This window comes from Leguminivora glycinivorella, chromosome 27 (genome assembly GCF_023078275.1).
Source record: "Leguminivora glycinivorella isolate SPB_JAAS2020 chromosome 27, LegGlyc_1.1, whole genome shotgun sequence".
Taxonomy (NCBI): Eukaryota; Metazoa; Arthropoda; class Insecta; order Lepidoptera; family Tortricidae; genus Leguminivora; species Leguminivora glycinivorella.
This window is the reverse complement of record NC_062997.1, coordinates 5,495,235-5,522,106: the sequence shown is the minus strand read 5'-3', so window position 1 is coordinate 5,522,106 and position 26,872 is coordinate 5,495,235. Positions and strand designations below refer to the sequence as shown.

The following is a 26,872-nucleotide window of genomic DNA, read 5'->3' as shown; positions in this document are numbered from 1 at the left end:
ACGTGCGAATGAAAAGTCCCATCGCTGTGTCTCGCTCCAATATGGTCGCCGCTCACCGCTGTCGCGCTTAGACCAATGTCGTGGCTGAGCCGTTAGTGTCAATGTACATACACACATACAACATACATACAATCACGCCTGTATCCCATAAAGGGGTAGGCAGAACACATGAAACTACTAAAGCTTCAGTGCCAAGAGTGGCACTGAAGCTTTAGTAGTTTCATGTGTAGGTTAGTGTCAATGTATGTGTTATATATGATATGTGGATGAAATGCCGGAGTGGATTTAGTGGGTAGGGTTTCCCCCCTCTCGCTAAGGGGAGGGGTAAGAAACGGCGAGTCCAACACATAGTGTGTAGCTTCATTCCCACTCCGTCAAAAAAAAAGGGTGTCAGTGTAAAAAACGTTTTAAAGCCCAAAAAATATGTATTTTTAAAAATATTTATCGTATACCTATTCTTCTTTCTTTTCTTCTTCTTCTTTCTTCTCTTCTTCTCCCTCTGGCTTCCCCTCCGCTTCCTCTTTCTTTCCTTCTCCTTCTTCCTTCTTTTCTTCTTCTTTCTTTTCCTCTCCTTCTTTATTTCCTTCTTCTTTCTTTTCCTCTCCTTCTTTCTTTGCTTCTCCATCTTTTTTCTCACCATCCTGGTAATCGTTAAAAATTAAAACACAATACACTGGTCCCACCGCGACTACCGCGAGCTAGTAAGCTATGAGCTATCGGCTATAAAAACGAAAAAAGATAAACACTCCCGTGCAAATAAAAGAGACACGGATATTGCTAGCTCACCGCTGGGCGAGTAACTATAAACATCGCCGTGTCTCTTTTATTTACACGGGAGTGATTACCCATACAACCATTTCAGTCGCAAAATCTTCAAATCAGTAACTAACTGTCAAATGTGACATAACGCGTGGTAACGGCGTGCAAACAATGCGACCGTATTGATACAATAACAAAATGTAGTCGTCGTGTGCACTCGTTACGGTAACAAAATGTGTACGAATTTGTGGCTGTCAATGTCACTGTCAGAATGACTTTTAACGACACTTTATTAGTCGACGTTTGCACACATAACGGTAACAACATGTGGACGAATTTGTGGTTGTCATTGTCACTGTCAGAACGGTTTCTGACAGTGACATTGACAGAATTTGTACACACATGTGTAGGTCTGATTACCGAACTGCTCCTAAACCACTGTATCCGCAAATGACAATCTGAAATACGAAGGTTTCTCAAACTGTCTTGTGAAGTTGTGGACTGGTTGCTTTGAATCATTTAAATATGAGCGAATTAAATAATAATAAACGACGACGACCATTTAAGCACTCTTCGACATTTTATAGAAATGTGGGAAAGTTAAGAAAAGTGCAGAATGATAATACAAATAGATAAGCACTTTATAGTTACTTAATGTACCTATTAAATATATAATTTTTAATTCTTATTGATAAAAATGAAGTGTAGTGTTGCTTTACACAATAAAAGTAGGAATCAAATGAAATAGAGTATTTACTGTGATATTAATAGAATTTCTGTTGCGCAATGATAGTTTTTTCAGTACAGATGCTGCTTTTTTTAACGCAGTAGTGCGAGCAAATCAAGCAATGATTCATTTCTTGTCTGGTCGAAACTCTTAGCTTAGATTTAGGTACTGAAAATCGTCGTACGATACACGTGCGAAAAGGACATTCACAACTCGTGTCGATTTAAAACACTCCCTTCGTTCGTGTATTAATTTATTGCTACTCGTATCGATTTTCCTCTTTTCCGCACTCGTATCTACAAGTATTTTGTTTGGGTTACAAAAAAAACACATTATTTACTCTACTACGTTTTATTTATGTCTCTTTAATCTTTAACATTACAAATTTGTAGACACTTATCTATACAAAAATCTTGACAAAAGAAGTACAGATCGCTGAAATGAATGTTGATAGTAATATTAATGAAGACTACTTCAACAAGGGTCAATTGTGAAATGCCGCACAATACTAGTTGCTCTATAGAAGACCATAATAATATGATCCCCGATCCTTTACAACCCAGCAGCTCGGTACGCACGTTACAATTTTTTTTTAATCTTCTTTAGTGAGGGCAACAGTACGACGGCATATTTAATTGTTTATAAAGTTTGAGGATACCTGAAAAAAATGAATACAAGAAGCCATTCTGCTTTCGGTCACGCGTGTACGCTGCGACCATTTTGCGACCGTTTGTTGACCGTTTGGTGACCGTTTGGCGACTGTTTTTTACATGGAATATTACCGTCTTAATCCATATTTTAACAACTTTATTGGTTTTCTAGGCATTATTTTTATTATTTCAGTATAGTATATGCACCAGAGCACTAAAACTTCACCAATCAATATACATAACACGCAAACACCGAGTAGTCAATAATATTATTACTGGTAAAACTGAGGTAAATTGATGGCGCGTTGATAAATTTAGACTTATTTTATGAAATCACTCGAGCAATTTAATTGGCCATGGTAATTAGCCCACATTATATTACAAATGCAAACAATATTTATCTTTAACAAATTCTTACGCCATTACATTTTAATGTCAAATGATTTTATTTATTTTTTACTTTGACGTCTCTGACAGTCGCCATTTGAAAAGAATGAAATGAACGAATGATTTTGGGAAAGTAGTCGCCAAACGGTAACAATGTGTGCACGCGTAGTGCACACTTCTGTCACTTCTGTGACCATTTGTGCCTGTTACCAATCGTCCCCATTTGGGTCGCCGCGACTAAACGTCGACCGTACTGCGACTAAGCATTGAGACCCGAAGACCTGTGTGTACACAAAATAGGAGGATTTGCGTAGGAACGGCGACCGATTATGGTTATATGGGTATCTTTTGTTCGTTTTTAACCCCCGACACAAAACGACGGGGTGTTATAACTTTGACGTGTCTGTCTGTCTGTGGAATCATAGCTCCCGAACGAATTGATCTGATTTAGAAGTGACGTCACAAGCCCCCACTCCGGAACTTTGATGCTCTATATCTTTGTATTTTTAACCCCCGACGCAAAAACGACGGGGTGTTATAAGTTTCACGTGTCTGTCTGTCTGTTTGTCTGTCTGTCTGTCTGTCTGTGTGTGTGTGTGTGTGTGTCTGTCTGTAGCATCGTAGCTCCCGAACGGATGAACCGATTTAGATTTAGTTTTTTTTTGTCTGAAAGCTGAGTTAGTCGGGAGTGTTCTTAGCCATGTTTCGTGAATCGGTCTACTATGTCGTGGGTTTTTTCAAAATTTAAATTTTGTGGTTAGGTTATCCTTTAGACTCGTTGGATACTGAGTTCAATATTCCGAGTACTGACCTTACCAGCGGCTTCCTTTTTCGGTGTCTCATTAGGGTCACGTGACTTGGTTGTCCAGGTACTGGTGAGAAATAAAGATAAGATAAGATAAATTAACATCATAAAAAAAATCTAAAATTAAAACTATCACAATAGTCATGAAATAAAACTATGCAAACGGATTAAATAGCGTGTAATGAATTTACAATTCATCCCGACGTTTCGAACACTTTACAGCATTCGTGATCATCGGGTGTTGTCGGGATGAATTGTAAATTCATTATACGCGATTTAATCCGCTTCCATAGTTTTATTTCATGAGTAACTATCGCGGTAACCGAAGGCAATATTAGCACAATATTCAATAAATAATGCTTAAACACTCGGGGTCGGTACAACATGCCTTCCTCTTCCATTCTCCCCTATCTCTCGTCATCTCAACACTCACATCTTTCTTTCTCATATCCTCTTTCACACAATCCATCCAACGTTGTTTGGGTTTACCCCTGCCTCTCCATCCATCAACATTCGTCTCCAACATTCTTTTGCCTATATGACACTCATCCCTTCTCATTACATGACCGAACCACGCCAACCTGCCACTCCTCATCTTTTCCGTTATAGGCGCAACTTTCAAACTTCCCCTAATATACTCATTCCTGATCCGATCCATTCTGGTCACTCCACACATCCATCTCAACATTCTCATTTCCGCTACGTGCACTCTCCTTGCATCCTCCACCTTTGTCGCCCAGCATTCAGATCCATACAATACAACAGGCCTCACAATCGTCTTATAGATTTTCCCCTTAAGTTTAAGGGGCATCCGTCGATCGCATGTTATCCCTGAGACCTACAAATAATAAAATAATGCTTAAAAACTAGGCTTGTGCCGTTTCGTTCGTTGATCGGAGCGCTCCGATCTCGTTCGATCGCTCTCACGAACTAGTTCGCTCTTTTGCTCATTTAGTTCAGCCAGACCAGCGACCACCACGTTCGGAAAGATCAGAACGAATGGGAGCAAATGGTGTCAAATGGTACGAATAGTCTACAGATAATAACAATTCCGAGCCGAAAGGTTGTAAGTAACCGAAGCTTAATATGAAAACTTGACGTTTTTGTGTTGCTCTGATAAATAACTCGCTCTCGGTCGGTACAGTCACACACTCGTTCTCGATCCAAACCGCTCGCGCTCGCCGATCCTATACTGAACTAAATGAGCAAAGACCGATTCACAGAGCACGGAAAGATTCAGTTCATTTCGGTCATTGATGTGATTTTATTCCTAACAGTTCATAGTTCGTGAACGACACAAGCCTATTAAACACTATAATGATTAAATAAATGTTGCATGCAAAAACTGTAAGTACTTAGCTTAATTATTTTACGCCAAATAACATTTTATCATTATATTCTCATATATTAAGTACTAGCTTTTGCCCGCGGCTTCACTCGCATTAAATTTGAAAATTGCGGAATGGTCCATACTAACTTTCACCCCTCATTTTAGGGAAGAGGGAAGTTAGCAAGAGACAAAAAATGGCCTATGTCACTCTCTATCCCTTCAACTATCTCTACTTTAAAAATCACGTCAAGTCTTCGGCCCGTTTTGCCGTGAAATACCGACAAACAGACACACATACTTTCCAATTTATGATATTAGTATGGATTTTTGCATTTTCCAAGTACTTAATCATAATCATAATCATAATATTTTATTTGTAAAACCAATTTACACGTCAATAATACATAATTAGTAATTAACTACAATACAATATAAATGTATGACCTTACAACGTTTACTACTAGTTACTTTTTATGTCAAAATTGAAGGTAATAAGCAGAGATCGGACGGATTTGCGACATTCTTAGTGACTTACGTCATTTTAATGACTTTTAGTATGAGATGACGCACAAAAATCCGATCTCTGGTAATAAGTTATTTTTAAATAAAAATGCTCACAATGTAGGCTTCGGTGTGGATGGCATCTGTCGCAGGCCGACTGCGCGCGACTCCAGTAGTTCCCTGTAATCATACAAATAAATAAGGGGGGTGAGGGCTTATTTTTTTTACATTTTTCTTCAAAAAACTATTTTTTCCACAGTAAAAAAAAATAGTTTTGATATGTACAGTCGACCAAAAATGTGGTTTACCACCCTACGGTTGAGGTTCATTTGAACGTCATGAAACAACAAGGTCGATTTCTGCTTGCAATAATGTTGTCAGTGACAATTGCTCTGTCTATACCGGGTGCCCGGTAATTAATGGACAACCTTTTAACCACCAAGAGGGCACCTTATACTGGTCCAGAAAATCGACTTTAAGGTTTAGTAAAAGTCGCCTGGTTTTCGAGATTTTCAAACTTTTTAAAATTTTAGGTAGTATTAAAATTTTAAAAATTGTGAAAATCTCGATAAACAGGCGACTTTTACTAAACCTTAATGTCGATTTTTTAAGGTGCACTCTTGGTGGTTAAAAGGCCTATCGCCTTGTTTTTGAGATTTTCACACTTTTTAAAATATTAATACTACCTAAAATTTCAAAAAGTGTGAAAATCTCGAAAACCAGGCGACTTTTACTAAACCTTAATGTCGATTTTCTGGACCAGTATAAGGTGCCCTCTTGGTGGATAAAAGGTTGTCCATTAATTACCGGGCACCATGTATATATGATACTTACGTCATGCCATGTGTCAAGTCAACCTTAGCGATCGTTAGAGCTCGCAGAAACTTTTGTCAAAACTGGTAGACCACTTTCTTGGCCGACTGTACAGTAGTGTACAGTTTGAGCTCTTTCTAACGATACCTCCCCTTGACTACTACTTGACATTTGCAGTTTGCCCCCCTTTCATTTTGGCCATTTTGCTGCATTGCTGAGTGGAGACCATTTCAGCTTCACATATTCTTTTCATCTGTTTGTATTGTATTCTTCTTCTAGATTTTATAACTGTTTCTTTGTACTTTAATTTTATTTGTTCTTATGTAATGCAATGATGTGTGTTGCCTGAATAAACATTATTCTATTTTCTAGCAAAAATTGGCTACGTCAGCCACCTGAGAGCACACCAACGACGCTCTCAACTGTAAAACGCAGTCGCCGTAGCCGAAAACGGCTAGGAGGAGATGATGATGATGATGATTCTATTTTATTCTACTTTCCATAATTAATATCAATAAATAAAAAAAAATACTTTCAATTTGTAGAGGTTCACGATGTTCATAAACATTCCAATTTTCAAACTGATAGCACAAGTAATTCTCGAGATATTTAGTAATGTGACAGACAGATGGACAGAGCGGCACCATAAGGGTTCCTTTTGTACCTTTTTGGTACGGAACCCTAAAAAGAACAATTGAATATTAAGAGTATAAATAAACGAGACAAAAAAATCTTCAAATTCCTGCAAAGCCTTGAACCAAGGATTCTACTAAAGGGTAGATGAGTTTGAAGTTTAAACTTTAAACGCCCATATTAAACACAGTTATTTTACATCTATGGTTGATATTATGTATTCTTTGAATTTGATATCCGCTGTGGCTGTTATCATATTACTGCGGTTTCCGGATGCACTGATATCGGTTGTATCAGATGATTGACATTCATAATGTAGAAAATTGAAATAATAAAATATTATTCAGATTTATAATTAAATCAGAATTTTAATGTGGTTATTAAACAAATGTCTTTGAAGCTTTGCACATATTGCAAGCATCCTATGTGTACACGATTACAGACAAACCGCTGTACATTTCAAGATTATGATTTTACCCTAGCATTCTGACGGTGATCATAGATGCTGTGAGGCGGGCCTCGACAGGATTAGGATTGGAGATGTAGACAACAGTATTTTCGTCTTCTTTCTCTTTGAAGCTTTGCACATATTGCAAGCATATGATTTGTCTCCTATGTGTACACGATTAAAAACAAACCACTGAACATTTTTAAATTCTGATTTTACCTTAGCAGTCTGACGGTGATCATCGAGGCAGGCAGGCGGGCTTCAACAGGATTAGAGATGAAGACAACAGTGTCATCTGTCACGACGTCATCTTGAGGCGCGTTCGTCATTTTGTCGTCGTATTGAACCATGTCATCGTAGTAGAAGTTGTTTGGGTGGTTCTATGGAATATACAAATACGAAATTATCCTTTTTGCATAATCATTGTAAAACTGCTGTTTAATTTATGTTTAAAGAGTCACAGGCAACGTCAATTACAACAATGACGGAGTACAAAAAAAGTAATGTTGAATTTATATTAAAAATTAAAAAATTTCATATTTTTTAAACGTTGCTGATAAAAAATTGTCTTCCTTTAAAGAGTACCATATGTGTTTTCAGTATTTGCTCATTTTACAGCAAACATAGGTATTTATTTGTTTTATTATTTTTTATTTTAAATAAAACATTTATAATAATATTTTTTATTTTAAATAAAAAATAATAAAACAAATAAATACCTATGTTTATAAATCACATATCACATGCAAGTTTACAGTGCTGAACCAAAACACTTACACATTAGGCCGTTTTCACATTATCCGATCCGATATCGGGTGTCGGACCGACATCCTACACCCGATAAACGCTTCCGATAGTGTCGGATGTCGGTCCGATAAAACGCATTGTTCCAAATCAATCAAGTATGATTTTGTATCAAATAATATTTTTAAAAAGTTTTATATTTAATAATTATAAGCACTATATTTCATATATTTTATTGTAAAATTAAAATAACGAGCATAAAAATACTCAAGTGTGTGCAGGTAAAATAAATAATTTTACATTTAACTATATCTACTAAAACATGAAAAAATTAGTATCCGCAATTCGGACCGATGAATTACAATCTTTTTTTTTCAACAGAAATTCATCACTAACAGCTGTTTAATAGACGCCATTTTTGTCACGCACACTACTACAAACGTATACCTACATTATATACGCACACATACAAATATTATCGGCCGACAGCTGGCGGGGGGCCCGGCATGCCAAAAATGTCGGAAGCGTCCTGCCGATATCGGCAGTTCGATGGTGCCTCGGACAAAAACTGTTGTAGGAAAGTGCCATCTGCATTAAATCCGCAATTTTTGCGTTTTATAAAAACCTGGAAGCGCATAAATCTTACATTTTACATCCTTCCTACATCCGATATCGGATCGGATAATGTGAAAACGGCCTTAATTATAATTATAAAACATTAATAAACATTAATCGTATGTAAATCAAATAGCATAAATGTAAATATCCAGTGGACATTGTAATTTAGTTTTCATTTATTTTGTTTTAATTTTACCAGTAATTTAATTTAATTTTACATCTTATTTAATTTAATTTTACATTTGATTTTAATTTAATTTGTGTTATTTGTTGTATTTTATAATATGGGCTCAAGGTCTGAAATAAATGATTTTTTTTTTAATCTACCCTCAAAAGGCTCCTTGTGCTAGTTGAGGTTAATGAAAACATTACTCGACCAAATGCGAAGGTCAGTGACTGATCCGCTTGGTTTTTGTATTTGATTGGTTATCCCGTCAAATGTTGCAACTACCCGAAAGTGGTCAAATTATTTGTTTACGTTCTTTGAGATATGCGCGTTTTGATAGCGTAGGCGGAGCGGTAGCGGAGCGTCAGCGGAGCGGTAGCGGAGCGTCAGCGGAGCGCAACGATAGTGGTGCGCCTGACGAACGCTGGCGTTGCGCCCAGCGGACGCCGGCGGGAACTAACGAGCGGGGATTGCGAGCGGAACGCCAGCGTTCCGCCGGCGCACCGCTATCATTGCGCCCCGCTAACGCTACGCTATCAAAACGCTTTATGTGTGGCGGAGGCTTAAAGTACAGAGATCGTTACATAAGTAACTGTGAGTTAATGAGATGCTCTAACCTTGCCCCAGCTAGGGAACAGGTCGAAGGTGTTCTTTCCCGGTGGTAGGTAGATCCGGCGAGAGGGAGACAGGGCACGCCTGATCGCTTGCTTAGCTTGTCGCGCATCCAGCACCTGGTACAAAAGACTAGAAAATCTGACCCTTTAGCATATCTTGCCTTGTCGCGCGCGAGCCCATACATCAAGCGCGACTTCAAGTGCGGATTCGCGCGCGACAAGGCAAGTTGTGCTGGAGAGGCTGGTAAGTAGTCATAGGGCTTACGAAAGAAAAACTGAATTTTACGCAGAAAGCTAGCCGCTTTGCACAATGATATTTACTACACTGAGAGAAAATACAACCAGTTTTTTGGTTAAAATAGCGCCTACCTGCTCTTTGGTTCAAACAACAAGCTACTTGTCATTTGAATCGGCAATATATTTAAATCAACAAGTCGATTTTATAAAAACAACCTGACACATATTGTTTTAAACATACGTTTGGCTGATTCAAACAGATAAACCGCAACAAGTCGAACTTGTTAAATTCACAGTGCAAATTTCTCTCAGTGTACCAATACGAAAGATTTCAACCAATAACGATTTAATACATGACTGACAAAGCCTATACCTACTAGGAAACTAGCCAATTCTAACACGTCCTTGTTATTGCAGTATTTTGGTGGAACGGTAACGCCGTGTCTTGTGTGGGCGACGCCGTCGCGTCTCATCGCATCGTCTACTTCCATATCGATAAGGTTTGATTTCGTATGCGTCGCATCGCCGTCGCGCGACCATCGCGCGACCGTCGCCCACGCAAGCCACGGCGTAAGACAGCAGTTGCTTTCGTAAAAAACCGGCCAAGAGCGTGTCGGGCCACGCTCAGTGTAGGGTTCCGTAGTTTTCCCTATTTTTCTCAAAAACGACTGAACCTATCAAGTTCAAAACAATTTTCCTAGAAAGTCTTTATAAAGTTCTACTTTTGTGATTTTTTTCATATTTTTTAAACATAAGGTTCAAAAGTTAGAGGGGGGGACACTTTTTTTTCCTTTAGGAGCGATTATTTCCGAAAATATTAATATTATCAAAAAACGATTGTAGGAAACCCTTATTTATTTTTAAATACCTATCAACAATATTTCACACGTTGGATTTGGAATGAAAAAAAAAATCAGTCCCCACTTTACATATAGGGGGCGTAACAAAACATTTTTTTTTTTTTCACTTTTTATTTTACCATTTTGTCGGCGTAATTGATATACCTACATATTGGTACCAAATTTCAGCTTTCTAGTGCTAACGGTCACTGAGATTATCTGCGGACGGACGGACAGACAGACATGGCTAAACTATAAGGGTTCCTAGTTGTCTACGGAACCCTAAAAACCTTCTGAGTGGCATCTTCTGCTTTAAGACGGCACATAATTCCTTGAAATGGCAGCTAGAAGTACAAGGACTCTTTTGCGGTGGAAAACCACATTAATCATGAATACCATACCTCGACCAACATGATAAGTCGCATGACGGAGTCTGGGTCCCATTTCGGCGAGTCCACGAACCCGGGCGGTGCCTTTTCGACTCTCACTGAAATGTGAAATATTGTGTCACACGGGAGAAATCGCGGGTGCATTGCACAACATGGGGCGTAATATTGACTTCGGTTACCGCGATAGTTACTCATGAAATAAAACTATGGAAACGGATTAAATCGCGTATAATGAATTTAAAATACATCCCGACGTTTCGAACTCTTTACAGCGTTCGTAGTCAACGGGTGACTGAGGAAAAATTACAATGTGCAAAGCTACCCACATACAAGAAATATTAACGAACCATGACCACAAATAATATAGATTTCTAAGGCAGGTTCACACACTATTAATAAAGCTAATTATACAATATTCAAAAAAATTACCATTACTATGTTAAAAAAAACATGAGTAAGTATCGCGGTAACCGAAGACAATATTACCATTACTCTATTAAAAAACAATTAATCAATCAATCTACACAACTTAAAAGTTAATCCGTTAATCGGAATGTTAACGTCGTTTATAACCGATTAACGGATTAACGAGTTAATGCCCAGCTATGGAACTCACTTCACTCAATACTGGGTGGCAGTAGTGACGGGCAGGAACAAATAAATTTCTGCGCAATTGTGTTGTTAGTTGTTAAGTGTACATAGTCTTAGTTTTAGTTTTCTTTAGCTAGTTTGTAGTTATACTAACATAGTCAGTAAGGATTTTTGTTTAGTTTTAGTTTTCTTTAGCTAGTTTGTAGTTATACTAACATAGTCGGTAAGGATTTTTGTGTAATTGTATCTACTAACCTATTATGGGTCGTACTATGGTCTGAAATAAAGCATTTTTTTTTTATGGCCTATATACCAAATTACCAATAAGTGGAGGAAGTTTGGAGAACTCCTGAAGGAACTTCTTCTTGTGGTAAGCCACCATACGGTCGAGCCAGCCTTGCTGCAGTGACGTCACTGTACCAGCTAGCAACAGGATGAAACAACTCTGAAATATTCATAGTATTTTACGAGTATATAAATGAGAGGGCCATTTTTTTTTTATTTGTACACCCCATTTTTTTAACATGGGTATTTTTAACCCCCGACGCAAAAACGACGGGGTATGTCTGTGTGTGTGTGTGTGTGTGTGTCTGTCTGACCGATTGAAATTTAGTTTTTTTTTGTCTGAAAGCTGAGTTAGTCGGGAGTGTTCTTAGTCATGTTTCATGAAAATCGGTCTACTATGTCGGGGTCGGAGGTTTTTTCAAAATTTTAATTTTGTGGTTAGGTTATTTACGCGATTCATACTCAGAATCGCGAGGTCTTTCGATCCTGATAGGAGAAAAAAAATGTCCCAAGATTTCCATACATTTTTCAAACCTTTCATTCCGTTACTGCCATACAAAATGTATGAAAAAATGGTAACGGAATGGAAAAAACCTTGGGACACTTTTTTTCTCCTATTAGGATTGAAAGAGCTCGCGATTCTGAGTGGAAACCACATAAAAATTTCCAAATCCAAAAAAAAGAGGGGTGGACAACTTTGAAAATAACCTAACCACAAAATTAAAATTTTGAAAAACCCCCGACCGCAACATAGTGGACCGATTTTCATGAAACATGGCTGAGAACACTCCCGATTAACAGAGCTTTCAAATAAAAAAAAACTAAATCAAAATCGGTTTATCCGTTCGGAAGCTACGATGCCACAGACAGACACACATACAGACAGACAAACAGACAGACAGACAGACAGACAGACACGTCAAACTTATAACACCCCGTCGTTTTTGCGTCGGGGGTTAAAAATGGCCCATAAAATCGGCCCTCGTAAAGTATACCTACTTCGATATCTGTTTCAAATTTTCTAATATATCTTATACTAAGTAGCTTGCCCGCGGCTTCGCTAGTGTTCAATTCTAAAATTGCGGAATGGTCCATACAAATTTCCTTTAGGGAAGAAGGGGGTCAGAAAGAAATAAAAAGTAGCCTATGTCACTTTCGATCCCTTCAAAAATCACGTCAATCCGTCGCTCCATTTTGCCGTGAAAAACCGACACACACATTTAAAACTGGCGCTCTATTAATTGAATAATTTAATTTATAGCGCCTGACGTAATTTATTGAGCAATAGCACCAATGCAATTATTTTAAATCCCTGAATCATCAAGCTCTAGGAGAAATTAAAGATCCACGTGAAAAAGTAATCAACTGATCACTGGGGGCCGATTTTTGAGTCTCACGCGTTCGAATTCAGAAAATTGTCACTGAAAATAATAGGCAATTACCGTTTTCAACCGGTATTTTAGTGACAGTGAGACTCAAAAATCGGCCCCCTGGTCCTGCGACTTGCGAGAATCAATTAAAATCAAGTCCCTACCTACATCAAGTAGCATTGCTTGTACATTTGCAATCCTCTGATGCAAAGAAGGCAAGATTAAAACTAGTTTTTATTATCATTTTTACTAAGTATTTATAGAGGAATAAATTAAGGACAGAGTTGTAACTCCATACATCAGTAAATGCAAGTTATTTGTAGTGACATCTAGCGTCAATCACACGTCAACTAGCGTAAATTATCAGTACTGCTACTTGTCAATAGATGTCGCGAGTCGCGACGAACAAAAAGTCTAATGCTCAACAATTTTTAGCTAATATTGAAAACAGAATACTGATTAATACTATTGTAATATTAGCTAAAAATTGGTGAGCATTAGACTCTTCGTTCGTCGCGACATCTATTGACAAGTAGCAGTACTGATAATTTACGCTAGTTGACACGTGATTGACGCGTAATTGTCGCTAGATGTCACTTAACTATGCCTATACAAATAACTCTTATTTACTGATATGGAGTTACAACCTTACTTCTCTTCCCTTACTTTCCTACATGCCTTCAGAGCATGAAGTATTGTATTAGTTACAATGAGAAGTAGGTAGGGCTTAGGGTCCCTAACCCAATTATTATTAAAACTTAGTTGCAACTAGGCTTAGAATAAATTTAAAAGTGGAAAATGTCTGGCCTTGGGTGAGACATGAACTCACGGCCTCTGGATCGAGACTCCAGCGCTCTGCCAACTGAGCCACCAAGACTTCAACCAAGCCAGCGAAATTTTCCACTACTAAGGTCAATGGGACCCGTAGCGACATCTACCGTAAGAGTGTTAAACTTCTTAAACGGCAACCGGAGTCATATTGGAAATTCACCAGTTACGATGCGCTAACCATACTAAATTTTAACTTCTGATTAGCATTTTCCACTTTTAAATTTATTCTAAGCCTAGTGGCATCGATTGCAGACGTTTCTGCTAATCAGAAGTTAAAATTTAGTTGCAACGTTGCAATGAGACGTTTTACATAAATAAATATTGTTCGCTCACTTACAATCAACATTTTCTTACAACTAAACGGATGTTAATCAATAAGTGAACGGAGCGATTGATATTAATAATTCCATTTAATACTTTAGGGCTGCCAAAAAGAATTATTCTTAAATATTTTATAAACAGATTTTATATAATTCCCATGAATTTTATAACCCCCGCCGCAAAAACGACGGGGTGTTATAAGTTTGACGTATCTGTCTGTCTGTCTGTCTGTGTGTGTGTCTGTCTGTGGCATCGTAGCTCCTGAACGGATGAACCAATTTAGATTTATTTTATTTTTTCTGAAAGCTGAGTTAGTCGGGAGTGTTCTAAGCCATGTTTCATGAAATAGGTCTATTGTGTCGCGGTCGGGGGTTTTTTCAAAATTTTAATTTTGTGGTTAGAGGTTATTGAAAGCTAAATTATTCGGGAATGTATTTAGCCATGTTTGATGGAAACCGGTTCACTTTGTCGAGTTTTTTTTTTGTATCGTGGTTGTTGAAGAAGAACGTCCTTACCAATTGGTGCGGAGAAAATAACTACGTAAAGTACAGCGGGGCAAATCTCTACGGGGGGGGGGGGCAATTGTAACTGATCCATTTTTCCATTATTACACTATGATGTGAGTTCTATATGTATTCACTGAACACGCCTGCCATATATAACCGCTGGACACTCTATTTAATAATGCAAACATTGTTAAACATGGACAAAATGGACCAGTTACATTTGTCCCCCAGTCGAAGTTTGCCTCGCAGTACCTTATTCCTATTTTTACGCGAAAATAATTATACATACTTGAGCATTTCTTTTTTTTTGCCACTTATGAAATGTGATATTTTTGAAAACAAATAAATATGCTATTTCTACTCAGAATTACCAGCTTTTTCAATCCTAGTAGTAAAAAAATTGTCCCATACGATCTTTTCTTATTTTGTTACCATTTTCCGTACATGTTGTATGGGGTAACAAAAGAGGAAAGTAACAAAAATGTATGGAAATTCTGGGACACTTTTTGTCTCCCAGTGAGATTAAAAGTACTCGTGATTCTGAGTACAATTGACCTAAAATTCCCTAAAACAATCAAAATACAATAAATGGCAAAAAAAGAAATGCTCACTTAATGTTTTCTTAACAACCCTAGATAAATAATTTTCCGCTGAAACTGACTGAAACTAAATGAAATGAGTTTTATGGTTTAAGTTTCTTAGAAATTATGATTTTAACGTCATCTGCCTACGTAACCGAAGGCACAAACGCTCATGAAACGCTCGTAGATATCTATCTCTACCGCTCTTGCGTATTGGCGCGACAGAGCCAGACTACCTTTCGCGGCGTTTCGTTTTCGTTTCGCGTCGGAGAAATGCCATTCGGCTACGGGGCCAGTAATTTGCAAGCGGCAGATATTTATACTTGTTTAAATTATTTGGATTTTTGAATGATTTCAGTATGATTTTAGGATGGAAAAATAAAGATTTTCTGTTGAGATTTCAAATCCATATTAATATAAATGGGAAAGTGTGTGTGTCGGTTTGTTTGTCCGTCCTCCACGGCAAAACGGAGCGACGAATTGACGTCATTTTTTAGGTGGAGATAGTTGAAGGGATGGAGAGTGACATAGGCTACTTTTTATCTCTTTCTAATGCGAGCGAAGCCGAGGGCAAAAGCTAGCCAGATATAAAAGGACCTTTTTGCACGTAAACCATAAATATGCAGTTGAATATAGTACGATACAAGTGCGGAAAAGTGGAAATTTAATTCGTGTGTTAATTTACCGCCACTAGTTAACAATTTCCAATTTTTCGCATTTATATCGTAAGGATGAGGCACTAATGCGAGGTTTCGAATTAAGGTTAAAATAAACAATAAAATGTTTGACATTTTTTATTATTAAACATTTTGTACAATATTTATAATACCTTGTAGCTGATTACACATTCAATGTCACATTAATGTTATGGTGTCAAGTAAAGTTTTAACATTAAAATCTGTCAAGACCACGGGGACAAAGCCGTCCCCGAAACGTCGGAGGTTATTTTCAAAACGTCCGACGCGATTAAGTCCCAAGTCATAAATTAAAACGGTTTCATATATTTTTATAATATTTTTTTCCCTTATAGAAGCCTCGTTTTTAAATCGATCAACAGTATTTTTTTTTAATAAAATTATCAATTAATTTCAAAAATACACCATACAGTCATTCTTCTCAACAATTTTTCACAAAATGCATAGGAATTTAGGAATGACTAAAATAAATGCTACATTTTTTTACACGTTTTACTTACAATTCCAAGGGTCACTGAGAAAACTTGCTATCTAACACTTATATAGCTCTGTCCATTGCGGCACTTTTTTTGTCGAAACAAAATGGGCACCCAAAAAAGATATCGATAGGAAGGTATACCTCCTTCGATTTTGTTTTTAGAGAGCGCGCACACGGCCAACTTTTGGCAGAGACTTCTTGGTCGCTCACATCGGTCTATGGGCTAGTATGAAAGTGCGCACACGTTGCGACGCAACTTTTTTGTCTGCGGGTTCGTCAACAAGCCGGCGACGCAACTGTCTCCTTCCCTATTGGTTTCAATGCAAGTGCGCACACGGTGACAAAATAGTCGCCGGTCGGTTGTCATTTTGACAGTAGGTAATCACTCAACCGCCTGGGCGAACGTATGTTATTATTCGAAAAAAATATAATTTTAAATGCCGATTGTTGAAGACGACATTGATATCTGTCGTTTAATTGAAGAAGTGCCTGTGTGGTGACGGGTTAAGAATTTCACCACCCCCTTTCTTCCCGTGGGTGTCGTAGAAGGCGACTATGGGATATGGGTTAGATTGTGGTGTAGGCGAGAGGCTGGCAACCTATCACTGCAAACCCCTTATTTTCCATGAGTGGCCCTGAAGCTTTAGTAGTTTCATGTGCTCTGCCTACCCCTTTATGGGATACAGGCGTGATTGTATGTTGTTGATGTTAATTGAAGAAGTAGAGGAAAGATCGAGTTTATATGACAAGAATTTAAAAGAATATTCCGACAATATTTAGAAAAACGATGCCGGGTTGTAAAATTCTAACCAGTTCATCAAATCTGTTAAACACTCATTCTGAAGTACCAATTTTTTTTTTGATAGGCTCTCAATTTCATGAAAAAAGAAAAAGTTGCGTCGCTGACGTTCCCATGGGCGCACCTTGCAAATTGTCGCGAGGAGCGACGACAGAGACAAAAAAGTCGCCGAGCAACTTAGTCGCCCGTGTGTGCGCACCCTTAGTGGTAACAAAACTACATTCTGACCAAAAAGAATAGAAATTAAAATTTGGCAACATCGTAATGTTCAAAATACACAATATAAATAAATTCACTTGAAATAAATGTATAAAAGTATCTCAATTTATATATCTGAGAGATTCAAATAATTTCAATAGTTATAATTATAAAGCCTGACCACACAATTTTTTTTTTGTTTGAAATCAAAGTTAGTCGGGAGTGTTCTTAGCCATATTTCATGAAAATCGGTTAACTATGTCGGAGGTTTTTCAAAATTTTTATTTTTTGGTTAGGTTACTTTGTCTGGTAAAGAATGTGTTAAATAACACAGAATTTATATTTGTGTTAAAAAATACCACAAAAACACAGATTTAGTTCAAGTATGAGCCAGTCGATTTTTACACGTCATTTGTTACTAAAATAACAATTTACTAACTAACTAGTCTAACTACATGATAAAATAATACAACTTTGCCCACATATTCTCAATGCCTAAAAAAAAATATAAAATTGATTAAAGTTTAAGGACATTTTTTGTGTCTCTAATTATTTATGTATAAAGTTGAGATGGGCCAAATACGGACTTTGCCGAATACGAATATTCGGCCGAACATTCAGTTCAGCTCTTACCGGACCGAACATACGGCCGAATATTCGGTTACGCCATATTTGGATGTTAAGACTAAAACTATTAAATGATTGATAATGGTTACATATGTTACTAGAACTACATATGTCCTTACGATTTAGTGGATAAGAAAAACTTAGTTAAAACAACTCTGAACTCTTCTCAACTCTTAAACTGCGGTTTTTTTCAACTTATTTACAAATCAATTGTATTTATATTTTGACGCACATGTCAAGCTACTAAAATAGGAGCTTATTATCCAATGGAATACGTAAGATCTTCATTAGTTATTTACTTTGTTTATTCGGTAAATATTCGGCAATGCAACCGAATTATTCAGCCGAATACGAACATTGAAAAACTTGCCGAATATGCTGAATACCGAATATTTTGGCCCATCTCTAGTATAAAGTGTCTAAAATTTGACAAAATTAAATCTCTATTACATCATAAATTAAATATAACAAGATCATACCATCCCATACATTAAAATGCGACCGCCTACGAACGCGCTTACACTCCACCACACATAGATGGCGCCACAAAAAATGCCTTGTTGCCACCGATTATTTGTAGATTGGCATTAAGTGTCAATTCCGAGCCGTAAATCTATGTCAAAAGTGACACTTAACGCCATCTGCAAGTATAGTCGAAAGCTACAAGACATTTTTTGTGTGGCGCCATCTATGTGTGGTGGAGTGTAAGCGCGGTCTAAGGCGGTCGCATTTTAATGTATGGGATGGTATGATCTTGTTATATTTAATTTATGATTACATTGAACTTTGATCAAGATCATGGTAAAAATATATAATACAGAGTGGGGCCTGTAACAAAGGCGAAGAATTGAACTCTAGGCTATTCTCCTTATACTGATCAACATTTGTTCGGCGACTTTTAAAAATAACTTGTATTTTGATTTTTATCACCCTTGAAAGTTTTTTCTAAGAGGTAATGTATTGCGAATTCTGTTAAGTCTAAAGTGTGACAGACAACGTCAATGACAACAATAATGGCGTACATTGAAGCTAATATTTATTTTGTATGAAAAATTAAAAATTTAAAGACTTCATAATTTTTAAAAGTCACTGAACAAATGTTGATCAGTATAAGGAGAATAGCCTACAGTTCAATTCTTCGCCTTTGTTACAGGCCCCACTCTGTATATTGCTTTATAAGAGATTAGGATTTTATATAATCACTAAGGTTAAGATTTTTACCAGAAAGATAAGTTCAACAATTATATTTTCAATTGATCGTATGGAGTGGGCAAAGTCATGAATATTTGGCTAGTGTAGTGTTAAAAGGGCAAATCAACTTTTAGGTAGACATTAATTTATATAGGATTTTTACCGACTTCAAAAAAAGGAGGAGGTCAATTCAATGGGATCTTTTTGAACTTCAATTTTTAAAAAATCTTGTGATAAAATGAACGCTCTTGCTATAGACTAAAAATAGCGATAGTCCGGATACCATCGGCATCGCGCGAGTTCAATAAAAATACTCCTCGTTACGGAGTGAAAAATGTCGGGCGATCTTCGACAATTTTACGTGAGTGACCCGATTTTACATGTTTAATATAATTATTACATTGAAAACTTATTTTTTATAGCATTTTTAGTAACGTATACAGGGTGTAAACCTAATACGGGCGAACCTCTTAACGGTGGTGAGTATAGGACATAAAAAATTGAATTAGATAACTTTTACTTAAAATTGAAATATTTTTTTTATCCATACAAATTAATTCGGCCCGCAACGTAATGCAAACACACTCGCGTTAAACGCTCGTTGACAGTTGTCATTGATTGTCATCGCAACCACGTTTACAGTACATTGCTGCTGGGAAATTTTTCAAAAATTAATTATGGGCTGAAACTGAAGAGTAACTCAAAAACACCTCTTAGTTAATGATAACAATATTGAATTATATGCCTGGTTTCATTTATCGCCCTTATTACGTTTACGCACTGTATATGTCGTTGATTCGCCCAAAATCCACAGATCTATAAGTACCTATAGATCCTCCGCTCTTAGACTATAGATTAAATATAACAAGATCATACCATCCCATAAATTAAAATGCGACCGCCTAAGAACGCGCATACACTACACCACACATAGATGGCGCCACAAAAAATGCCTTTTTGCCATCGATTATTTGTAGATTGGCGTTAAGTGTCACTTTCGACCCATAAATCTATGTCAAAAGTGACACTTAACGCCATCTACAAGTATAATCGAAAGTTACAAGACATTTTTTTGTGGCGCCATCTATGTGTGGTGTGGATGTATATCTAGATTCCTAATGTTTTTTCTTCGATTTTTAGATCGCCTAATATTTTTTGGCATAATGATCATTTGGCCTAATTTAAATGTCCTAATATTGTTTCGCCTAACGCCGTTAAAACCCACTTTTTTAGAAGTGATTCGGATTTGTGTGAGGTCACGGTTCTAACCTAACCTAAACCTACCTTTCTAACAGCGAATGGGTTCTGGGTAATGTCATTTTAGGGGCAAAATTTAAATTATGCCAAATGATCGTTAGGCCAAAAGAGCGTTAGGCATTTCATAATTCGGCCAAATGAGTTAGGCCAAGTGATTTTCGAACAAACGTCATTAGGAATGTAGAGGTAGTCCCGTGTGGTGTAATGTATGCGCGTTCTTAGGCGGTCGCATTTTAATGTATGGGATGGTATGATCTTAAATATTTAATCTATGCTTAGACCTAGGGTTTTCAGAAAACAGTGTACAATATTATTCTCTAAAGTGACAATTTTTGGGTAATTTTAACTCGGAATCACGAGAAAATTTTATTAATACTGAGAAAAAAATTTGCCCAAAGTTTTTTTTTACAAATTTTAATTTTATACATAATGTATAACTATGAAAATGCATCACGTAAAAGTCAATTTTGCGGGCATTCTCTGAAAATTACTCGTGAAATTGAAAGAGCTCACGATTCTGAGTGGAAACCACATAAAAAAGTCCAAATCCAAAAAAAAAAGTGGGGTGGACTACTTTGAAAAAAATGGCCCGACTATACTATACGATAGTACTCTTTATTATACTGTGACCATACTGCGTTTCACATCTCGGTCACTGGCGATCAAATATATGAAAGATGCGCGTTCCTAGCACACATTCTAAGCTCGTGTAGGTGAACGCGTACCATGCTTGTGTGAGTGAGATATGACAGGTCGACTGTTCGCGTTTTTGACATGCGGTAACTGAGGTAACTGAGAGGGGGTGGGTGGCAGTTTCAGCGGGGAGTAGTGGCCATACCACAGTATAATAAAGAGTACTATCGTACAGTATGGCCACTCCCGCTCCCCTCTGAAAGTGCCGCCCACCCCCTCTCGGTTACCTCACAGTTACCGCCTGTCAAAAACGCGAACAGTCGACCTGTCATATGTCACTTATACAAGCATAGTACGCGTTCACCTACACGAGCTTAGACTGTGTGCTAGGAACGGTCCTCTTTCATATATTTGATCGCCAGTGTCCGAGGTGTGGCCATACTGTACGATAGTACTCTTTATTATACTGTGGTCAAGTTCACTCTATCCTTGTCTGTCTCGACGCTGCTAGACGTCGCTCGAGACGCGTTCGAACCAGCTCGCCTTTAACTATCCTGTAATAGACGAATATATACGTTAAAAATCACTCATGTCTGATGACGGGTCGTCATATGACTCGAAACACTAGAAACAAAGTATATTAAAAAACCGGCCAAGAGCGTGTCGGGCCACGCTCAGTGTAGGGTTCCGTAGTTTTCCGTATTTTTCTCAAAAACTACTGGACCTATCAAGTTCAAAACAATTTTCCTAGAAAGTCTTTATAAAGTTCTACTTTTGTGATTTTTTTCATAATTTTTAAACATATGGTTCAAAAGTTAGAGGGGGGGGGGACGCACTTTTTTTTCCTTTGGGAGCGATTATTTCCGAAAATATTAATATTATCAAAAGACGATCTTAGTAAACCCTTATTCATTTTTAAATACCTATCCAACAATATATCACACGTTGGGGTTGAAATGAAAAAAAAATATCAGCCCCCACTTGACATGTAGGGGGGGTACCCTAATAAAACATTTTTTTCCATTTTTTATTTTTGCACTTTGTTGGCGTGATTGATATACATATTGGTACCATATTTCAGCTTTCTAGTGCTAACGGTTACTGAGATTATCCGCGGACGGACGGACGGACGGACAGACAGACATGGCGAAACTATAAGGGTTCCTAGTTGACTACGGAACCCTAAAAAGAAGCGAACTTTTCTCGACCAAATCGGGAAAATATTGCAAAGAGGCAGAAGTACTCGAAACTGACGAGCGTGTATGAGAAACGTTATGAAACTGTGTGAAGCCAAAATTTATCAGGATCGTAGTAAAACGAAATCCGTGATCTCTGCCTAACCCCTGGGAAACAGGCGTGATTATATTATGTATGTATGTATGCACGAGAAAGCCTGGCTCGACAACCTTAAGCAGAAAAGGCTCCGTTCCAGAGCTCTTCCTCTTGACTCGCGTTTCACCTGTGACAGATGTGGCAAAAGGTATCGGGCTGCCATCGGACTACTAAGCCACCAAAGACGATGTACCGGCACCACACAATAAAATCACTGCAACAATCATCTGCTAAGATGTCGTGGCCAATGATCATGATGATGTATGTATGTATGTATCTATACTTCGGTTCACGGTGTGTTTACCTGAGTAGAAGGAACAGAGCGAGACAATCGCACACTATCAGCATGTAGAAGACTCGTGGCCACGATGCGGCCCCGCCTGATGATACCACGCCAGCTAGTAGTGGGCCCAGCGCCGCACCTGTTTCGGATAATACAATACAAAGTCTCTCAAGGTGTTTCCATCACACAAAATTTTAATTTTCTAATCGTTTTCTAGAATAAGTTTGTTCTGTTTGAACTGTTCTATAAAATACTATAAATACAATAATTTATGGACTAATTCAACACCCAAAACCATAACAGTATTGACTTAAAAAGTAAGAAAAACATATATGATAAACTGATGAACTTCCTGCCCCGCACAGCTAAACTGTGGAATGAATTGTCGCCTGCGGCATTTCCGGACCGATACGACCTTCAAAACTTCAATAAAAGAGCGTACACCCATCTTAAAGGCCGGCAACACACCTCCAACACTTCTGGTGTTTCTGGTGTCCATGGGCAGCGGTGATCGCTTACCATCAGGCGACCTGTCTGCTCGTTTGCCTCCAATCCCATAAAAAAAATATGAAAGCTGTAATGTATGGATTTGTATGGACGTACCCACACTGCCGGTGCCGTCAATAATCGCCGCCACGGTCGCTAGCGCCTGTGCGTTGCCCGCCAGGCTGCTGTGAGTACCTGTACATACCGAAACAATAATTGATAACTCAGCTTTCAGACAAAAAAAACAAAATCTAAATCGGTTCATCCGTTCGGGAGCTACGATGCCACAGACAGACACACACACAGACAAACAGACAGACAGACAGACAGGCAGACAGACAGACAGACAGACAGACGGACAGACAGACACGTCAAACGTTTTTGCGTCGGGGGTTAAAAACGTATATCAAGTTACACATATAATGTATTATTGGTTTTTAACCCCCGACGCAAAAACGTTTGACGTGTCTGTCTGTCCGTCTGTCTGTCTGTCTGTCTGCCTGTCTGTCTGTCTGTCTGTTTGTCTGTGTGTGTGTCTGTCTGTGGCATCGTAGCTCCCGAACGGATGGACCGATTTAGATTTAGTTTTTGTGTTTGAAAGCTGAGTTAGTCGGGAGTGTTCTTTAGCCATGTTTCATGAAAATCGGTCTACTATATCACGGTCGAGGTTTTTTTAGGGTTCCGTAGTCAACTAGGAACCCTTATAGTTTCGCCATGTCTGTCTGTCCGTCCGTCCGTCCGTCCGTCCGTCCGTCCGCGGATTATCTCAGTAACCGTTAGCACTAGAAAGCTGAAATTTGGTACCAATATGTATATCAATCACGCCGACAAAGTGCAAAAATAAAAAATGGAAAATAATGTTTTATTAGGGTACCCCCCGTACATGTAAAGTGGGGGCTGATATTTTTTTTTCATTCCAACCCCAACGTGTGATATATTGTTGGATAGGTATTTAAAAATGAATAAGGGTTTACTAAGATCGTTTTTTGATAATATTAATATTTTCCGAAATAATCGCTCCTAAAGGAAAAAAAAGTGCGTCCCCCCCCCTCTAACTTTTGAACCATATGGTTAAAAAATATGAAAAAAATCACAAAAGTAGAACTTTATAAAGACTTTCTAGGAAAATTATTTTGAACTTGATAGGTTCAGTAGTTTTTGAGAAAAATACGGAAAACTACGGAACCCTACACTGAGCGTGGCCCGACACGCTCTTGGCCGGTTTTTTTTTCAAAATTTTAATTTTGTGGTTAGGTTATTATTAGTGCCAAGATTTGACCATTCATATCTTACCGAGCTCCGCCGATACAGCAGTAGTGATGAGCGCATAGGGCCCGTTCACTAACACGCCAGCCGCCAGCAGGAGGCTCACGTTTAGTATGTACGAGGAAGCGCCCCACGCTTGGTACGCCATCAGCTGTCAACATTATAACATTCATTAATTTACACTAACACAATTTTAACGTGAAAAGGGAGTTATAATTTGAGATAATGATTGCAAGTTATAATGTAATGATTGCCAGATTATCATTAGTTCGTTGGAGGAGGGGGGGGGGGGGGGGGGGGGGGGGGGGGGGGGGTATGTTCCCTAAGACGTAGAAACAGGTACAAAAGAGATCCGGACTATCGATCAAGGTGAAGGGATGTTATTCCAGCATTAGGCAGCTATATACCGCGTATCAAAAGCTCTTACCGTAGGCGCGCAAAGGACATAAAAACAGGCACACACGATCCCCGGACAGCCCGTACAATCGACCACGATCCCAGCCAAGGTGGAGGAATATTATTCCAGCATTGTCTAGAGATATACCGTGTATCAAAAACTCTTACCGTAGGAGCGCATAGGACATAAAAGCAGGCACACACGATCCCCGGACACCCGGTACAGTCAGCGACTAGCCCGGCCAAGATGGCGCCCGTGATGCCGCCAACGTCAAACGCAGTGCTCAGGTCGCCAGACTGCGTTGGCGTCAGATTTGCTGCAAAAAAAAAAAAACATTTTTATAATCTCCCCCGTCCGTGTGGTGACGGGTAAGAATTTCACCACCCTCTTTCTTCCCTTGGGTGTCGTAGAAGACGACTGTGGGATATGGGTTAAATTGTAGCGTAGGCGACAGGCTGGCAACCTGTCACTGCAATGTCACAGTTTCGTTTTTCTGCCAACCCCTTATTTGCCAAGAGTGGCACTGAAACTTGGGTAGTTACATGTGCTCTGCCTACCCTTTCATGGGATACAGGCGTGATTGTATGTATGTATGTATGTTTTATAATCTGTCAAACTATTGGCAGAAAAAAGCGGCAAATATACTAAATGTACGCGCAAATTCAATGCATTTATTTCTGCGACCGACATAGGATCAAAATTATTACTTTTGAAATAATATTATTCTAGTTTAACAAAAATAAATCTTGAAAAAAATTACATACATACACACACAGTCACACATACATACAATCACGCCTGTATCCCATAAAGTTTGTATAGAAAATTCCGAAATGTTCTAATTTAACGAGCGCGAAGGCAAAAGCTAGATACAAATAGAAATAAAATACTTCATTTACTATTATTATTAAAAGTAAAAAATACTAAAATACTCACTAGAAATATTGATATAGACCGGCAGCAAGTACAAGAAGAACAGACAGAGAGAACGCAACCACGCCGGCCGAGCGAGACGCAGGTGCGAGCGGGACCGAGCGATGCCGACTGTTCCTACCTGTAGCGGCCGAGGAGGCATGGTGTTCCAGCATTTGACGGTGACGTAAAGAAAGCTCTAGAAGCAGGTACACACACAGGACCTCCGGCACAATAGCTCGTTAGCACACTTTAATAAAGTGATCGTGTCTTTGTCGAAATAAAATACTTAATTTATATGTCTTTCCCATCACGGAACAATGGTGTTCCGGACCTTTGGGAGGCGTGCGCGGGGCCGAAGCCAACGCGTAGAGGCCCTTTCGACACTTTAATGAAATGTAAGAGGTACACCGAGCGGATGTTGCCCTTGCCCGTATCATGGGACACACGCAGAGGCAACACCCGCCAGGGTGTAAGGACTATTTGAGAGTTAATGGAATAATAATAATAATAATAAAATACTTTATTGCACTACTACAACGACAGCAGCTAAACAAACAAATAAAGAACTTAAATAGTAGGTAACAACAGGCGGTCTTATCGCTAAAGAGCGATCTCTACCAGACAACCTTCAGACAGCGAGATAGTGGATAGAAAAGAGTTAAGGGCAGTGCAAATATAATAAAAAAAAAAAATGTAAATACCTAACTCAATATAAACTAAAAGCAAGAAAATAAAAAATAAATATAAGATTATCAATAAAATAAACTACATACAATCGTGAAGCGATAAAAATAAACTACTTAAACCTACACAAACTACATAGATACATATTGAACATCCAAGCAAGAGAGAGTAACGACCAGGTAGCGCAAACAAAAAATGGGAAGAAGACTAAGGAAGAGATAAAAAGTGTTCCTTTAAACGTTTTTTAAAAATCGTCAGTGACTGAGCACGTCTTATATCGATTGGCAAAGCATTCCACATTCTTACTGATTGAAAGGTGAAGGAATCTAAAATGAACTGGTCTATTTTGATGAAAGTGATGGACTAAATACTGGGCTATGGATAAAAAACCGGACGCCTGCCTGATAAAACGGTATCCAATTTTATTTCCGGCAGACGGTGACTCATCCCCACAAGATGGGCCCCCACAAAAAGCGACATCCAAGA

General features: G+C 38.3%; 2 protein-coding genes and 1 non-coding gene across 6 annotated transcripts in view; all 3 read right to left on the bottom strand.

Annotated features, from left to right (window-relative positions):
- Positions 1 to 452: 452 nt before the first annotated feature.
- Positions 453 to 14,102, bottom strand: LOC125240214. The gene is made up of 8 exons (XM_048148037.1): positions 14,075 to 14,102; positions 11,573 to 11,696; positions 10,673 to 10,758; positions 9,199 to 9,312; positions 7,273 to 7,433; positions 5,277 to 5,339; positions 3,335 to 3,395; positions 453 to 641 (listed from the first exon to the last, which is right to left on the bottom strand). Exons 1-8 carry the CDS (start codon positions 14,081 to 14,083, stop codon positions 453 to 455), a joined length of 807 nt encoding a protein of 268 aa, XP_048003994.1. The 5' UTR covers positions 14,084 to 14,102.
- On the bottom strand, positions 13,711 to 13,783 carry Trnae-cuc. Its single transcript has one exon. It is a non-coding gene; the product is annotated as a tRNA-Glu (tRNA).
- Positions 14,103 to 21,382: 7,280 nt separating the features above from the next.
- The window catches only part of LOC125240232 (glucose-6-phosphate exchanger SLC37A2), a 52,447-nt gene continuing 46,957 nt past the window's right edge, over positions 21,383 to 26,872 (bottom strand). For all 4 annotated transcript variants that reach the window (XM_048148059.1, XM_048148061.1, XM_048148058.1 and 1 more), the window contains 5 exons: positions 24,955 to 25,103; positions 24,418 to 24,541; positions 23,242 to 23,319; positions 22,660 to 22,777; positions 21,383 to 21,577 (listed from right to left, as the gene is read on the bottom strand). In XM_048148059.1, the coding sequence (XP_048004016.1) occupies positions 21,502 to 21,577; positions 22,660 to 22,777; positions 23,242 to 23,319; positions 24,418 to 24,541; positions 24,955 to 25,103 (545 nt within the window). In that variant the 3' untranslated portion in view covers positions 21,383 to 21,501. The remainder of the gene's footprint in view (positions 21,578 to 22,659; positions 22,778 to 23,241; positions 23,320 to 24,417; positions 24,542 to 24,954; positions 25,104 to 26,872) is intronic.